The sequence below is a fragment of the Gadus macrocephalus genome, chromosome 5 (genome assembly GCF_031168955.1).
Source record: "Gadus macrocephalus chromosome 5, ASM3116895v1".
Taxonomy (NCBI): domain Eukaryota; kingdom Metazoa; phylum Chordata; class Actinopteri; order Gadiformes; family Gadidae; genus Gadus; species Gadus macrocephalus.
In genome coordinates, this window is record NC_082386.1 from 4,404,118 (window position 1) to 4,409,055 (window position 4,938).

Sequence of the window (4,938 nt, forward strand, 5' to 3'; positions counted from 1 at the left end):
TTATATCATATATGATACAAATAAATAGATATTCACATGTGACATCCCTCCCTTCATATTAGCCTCCCCTAGCCACAGTAACATATAAATAAATCGTATATATATATGATACTTTTAGTTTGGATGTGATGACATCACACCACAGCAAGACCACTCGCTGTGAGCGAGCGAGAGGGAAAGAGAGAGAGAGAGAGAGAAAGCGACAGAGAGAGAGAGGGAGACAGCAATAGCTAGAGATACCGAAAGATAAAGAGACAACAGAGAAAGAGGTAGACAATCAGAGTGTGCAAGAGAATCAGAGAGAGACAGAAAGAGACAGCAATAGAGAGAAAGAGAGAGAGAGAGAGAGAGAGAGAGAGAGAGAGAGAGAGAGAGAGAGAGAGAAAGAGACGGATACGATAGATATTATTACTTTCTCTCTTATGTTGAACTTCATTTAACTTTGTGCTGTGGCATTGTTAAACGTATGGTTTCACCATGCCAATAAATCTCTTTTCTAATCTTTGCATCTTGATAAATGGAGAGAGAGAGAGAGAGCGAGTGAGAGATCGAGCCCCAGAGACATGGACACATCCACAGAGACCCCCCAGGTACCTTGGTGCCGCTGTAGTAGTCGTCGGCGGTGGCGGCATTCATGAAGGTCTCCTGCAGGTGGACGCTGGTGTCGATGCCCCCGGGCATCACCAGCTTGCGTGACGCGTCGATCACCTTGGCGCCCCCCGGGATCATCAGCTCGCGGCCCACCTGCTGCACCACGCCGTTCTCGATGTACACGTCGGCCTCCTGCGTGCAGTCGTCGTTCACCACCTTGCCCCCTTTGATCAGGATGCGCGCCATCGCAGAGCTGGAAGACATGGCTATAGCTCTAGAGGAGAGGAGGCGGAGAAGGGAGGAGGGAGGAGGGAGGAGGAGGGAGGAGGAGGAGGGAGGAGGGAGGAGGGAGGAGGAGGGAGGAGGAGGAGGGAGGAGGGAGGAGGAGGGGGGAGGAGGAGGAGGGAGGAGGGAGGAGGGAGGAGGAGGAGGAGGGAGGAGGGGGGAGGAGGAGGAGCGAGGAGCGAGGAGGGAGGAGAGAAAGGAGGAGGGAGGAGGAGGAGGAGGGAGGAGGAGGAGAGAAAGGAGGAGGGAGGAGGGAGGAGGAGGAGGGAGGAGGGGGGAGGAGAGAAAGGAGGAGGGAGGAGGAGGAGGGAGGAGGGAGGAGAGAAAGGAGGAGGGAGGAGGGAGGAGGGAGGAGAGAAAGGAGGAGGGAGGAGGAGGGAGGAGGAGGAGGAGGAGGAGGAGGAGGAGGAGGAGGAGGGAGGAGCGAGGAGGGGGGAGGAGGAGAAGGAGGAGAAGGAGAGAGGCAGAGGGGGAGGAAGAGATGAGGAGGACGAGGAAGGGAGCAGTTGGAGAGAAGAGGGGAGAGGAGGGGGGAGGAGAAAGGTAGAAGCGGAGGAGGAGATGAGGAGGAAGAGGAGGATAATGAGGTGGGTTGGAGGAGGAGGAGTGAGAGGAGGGGGAGAGGCGGAGGCGAGAGGGAGGAAGGAGATGATGGGGGAGAAGGGAGACGAAGAGGGGGGAGGAAAGGAGGGGGAGGAGAAGGAGGTGGTAAATGGGAGGAGGGAAGGAGGAGGAGATGGGGGAGAAGGCAGAGGAGAGCAGGGAGATAAGTCTTAGAAACAGTTCGGTGGCCTTGGACTGACCTGAAGCGACCCCAGTTGGACTCTGAGCCACACATCCTGTCCTACATGTGGTTCCCCTCTCTCTGTCAGCCCGCTGGTGTAGCCCTGTCCAAGGCACCATAGCCCATGAAAGCACCTCAAGAAACAGTGAAAGGAGAAGACTCCTCAACCAGCAGGACCTGCTAATGGTCAAAGCATGGAGGTTCAATCAACCAGCTGAGGTTATACGCTCTGCTGTGACCCTCTCTCTTCTCTCCCTGTCTTACTCAATATTTTCTCAGTGGATATACTGAATAAAAAACTCTGGTCTGATGGTACTTTGTGAGATCTATTAACGCCAAATGCTCCGAAATGCTCTCTGGGAAAACGTGAGGAAGCCAACCTATCTGTCCCTGAATCACGCCAAAGACAATCCAGTTCTGTTTAGAACTAATGCCACAACGCTAAACGAAAACTGTGTACTGGTCCTGAACCACATAGTGGGGCGGCTGAGGCTGAGGGGCTGGAGGTGAGGCTGAGGGGCTGGAGGTGAGGCTGAGGGGCTGGTTGTGAGGCTGACTGGTGGTGAGGCTGACTGGTTGTGAGGCTGACTGGTTGTGAGGCTGTTCTCCACTGTCAGCGTGCTGTGTGTGCAGTGTTTGTTATTCCCGGACCGCTCTGACTGTCCGTGACCGACTGTCTTATCATTCTTTATCGGCCTTCGTGACGTTTCACCCTTCTGTCTGACCCTTCTGTCTGTCTGTCTGTCTGTCTGTCTGTCTGTCTGTCTGTCTGTCTGTCTGTCTGTCTGTCTGTCTGTCTGTCTGTCTGTCTGTCTGTCTGTCTGTCTGTCTGTCTGTCTGTCTGTCTGTCTGTCTGTCTGTTTGTCTGTTTGCCTGTTCACCTGTCCGTCTGTCTTTTTTATTTTTTATATTTAAGTCATATTAATTGTGTTGAGCTTATTTCTAAAATATGATTTTGGCAAAAATATGTTAAGTTCCCCAATTTAATATAAGAGTTTAACGTGCAATGACTGGCAATGCACATCGCAGACAGAGTATGTCTACTGAGTAGTGGACATGATCTACTCCTTAATTTATGATGCCATGTCATGTGTGCTACTGCAAGTGTGTGAATGTGCGTCCTTGCGTGCGCGTAGACGACGTGCGTGTGACGCGTACGTGTGAGGGTGCGGCGACTTTACCGCATGACGATATGGAAGATGATCATAACAATATTGAAGAAATGCTTGCATCCATCACTTAGACATATTCAATTACACATTTTAGAAATGGAAAATACTAACCATTTTGAAAAAGGTCAATTAAATACACACATCTAGTTATTATTCTAGAGATATTACCCTACAGGGTCAACTCGTGAAGTTTGATATTAAATAAAAATATAGGTTTTCTTTTCCCTACATCCACTGCATTGTCTGAGCATAAAAAAAAACTATTTAGACCATAGTGCATCCATTTAAAGCACAATTGTGTGTGGTAGCACTGGATATATTTCTCTGTTGCTCATGGTTAGGCTCCTGCGGAGCAAAACACGTTTTATTATAATAATAATCCCTCACAGGAGTGTGTGCAGGCCTACATTATGTTAAGAAGTAACCCTAATGCAAAAAATAAATAGATTAAAAAGAGTGAGTTCTGCTTGTGCACGTTTGACACAAAGAAGCCGGCGTGTCCACCCATCAGGGACCTAGAAGCAGCTCGACTCTCCTCCACCCTCAATAAACATAATGCTGCCGACTAAATGCGAAAGTAGGACATATCTTGCGCATATTTTACAATTACCTAGCATTCCCGTCTTCGAAAGTAAGGTCTATATTTCATCACCCTGATCGATCAAGCCTTAATGGACTGGCCGGGAGACGGCATTCCCTCCAGGAGATAGGAGCCACCCAAACATGGAGCAAGGGGAACAAAGTATTGGGATAAAATATACTCACACGTCTCGTGTACAAAGTCAAAACCGACCACAAATTATGGCAACAAGTCAAGATAATACCGTTGAGCACATACCTCCTCTGTGGGCCTACAGCTGCGGTCGTCTTTTATATCGATAGATAGTTTTTGACAGGCACAGTATGCAACAGAATCCGGAGATAGCGCCACCGAGGAGATAACGGCACACACTGTTGCCAAATTGGGCAAGACCTGTCGGCAGCACGCTGCAGTCAGGGTTGCCAGATGGGGCGGAAAATCTGGCCCAATCTGGCAACACTGAAGGCTCAAGCAGATGCCTTCCTGGGACCGGCCGATCGCAGCATCCAAGCTGCGCGACGGCCGCGCGCTCCAATCAACGGCCCGGACCGTAGGCTTGGTCGCAGGAGGAGCCAATCAGCGATTGCTAAACGCGTGTCCCCACGGAGGAGGCTGTACCACTATTAAACGAAGTGGGTGTGAACTATGAGAGGAAAACAAGCGGCAGGTGTGGCCTACATGATAATAATTGTTACAACAATGTACTTCTGACATTGATTATTTAGTCTGAATAGTAAGAATTACCTTTTGAAATTAATAATTAATTAATCTTTTTTTATGTGGTTTTAAGCAACGATCGACCCCACCCACACCAATCACAATAAAGAGATTGTGGTTTATTGCGACATACATGCATATATCATTCGAGGTAGATTTTATGGACTAATAACTTTAGGTTTGAATGTATTATCCATTTGATGTTCAATTTAAGTAGCTTGGTTATGGGATGTGGAGAGATTTGGAGAGTGACTGTGTTCTCTATGATGAAAGAGGTTGAGGACAACACCCATTGTTGGACCAGGAGAGGAGGCCCACTTGGCTTTGTGAAGACAGCCTAACCCTAACCCTAACAAGTAGTCCTCTCATAGGTCACAGGTTGGTATTGCTCTAATAAGCAAGTGTTTATAATCCATGCAATCGATCGAAATATCAACTGATACCTTTATTGGAATGATTATGCTATATCGATACCATTATACTAGTGAAGTTATATGTTGAATGTTTATTATTAACAGTTGAGAATAAATTAAAATGCCCGTAAAATCGTTTGAGGTTTAGTTTTAAAAAATTGGAAATTGTTCTTCCGTCGAGCCACATGAATCGAATAGGCCTACCTTTCCCATGTGCATGAGCCTTTTCATAGGCCTATGTTTGCATATGAATAACCCTAATTATGACAAAAAATGAAATGTAGACCTACATTTTAAACCACACAGAGCACCAACGTTCACCGACCATCTTGGCCGTGATTGAAAGACAACTAATCCAATGGAATAACGAAAAAAAATAAACAGAAAAAGTCCCCA

At 47.9% G+C, this 4,938-nt stretch overlaps 1 protein-coding gene across 1 annotated transcript in view; it reads right to left on the bottom strand.

The window, feature by feature from the left end:
- dpysl5a (dihydropyrimidinase like 5a) overlaps positions 1 to 3,897 on the bottom strand; it is a 14,103-nt gene extending 10,206 nt beyond the window's left edge. The window contains exons 1-2 of the mRNA XM_060051237.1: positions 3,671 to 3,897; positions 595 to 865 (exon numbers count right to left, since the gene is read on the bottom strand). Of these exons, the coding sequence (XP_059907220.1) occupies positions 595 to 855 (261 nt within the window). The 5' untranslated portion in view covers positions 856 to 865; positions 3,671 to 3,897. The remainder of the gene's footprint in view (positions 1 to 594; positions 866 to 3,670) is intronic.
- Between the last annotated feature and the right edge of the window lie 1,041 nt (positions 3,898 to 4,938).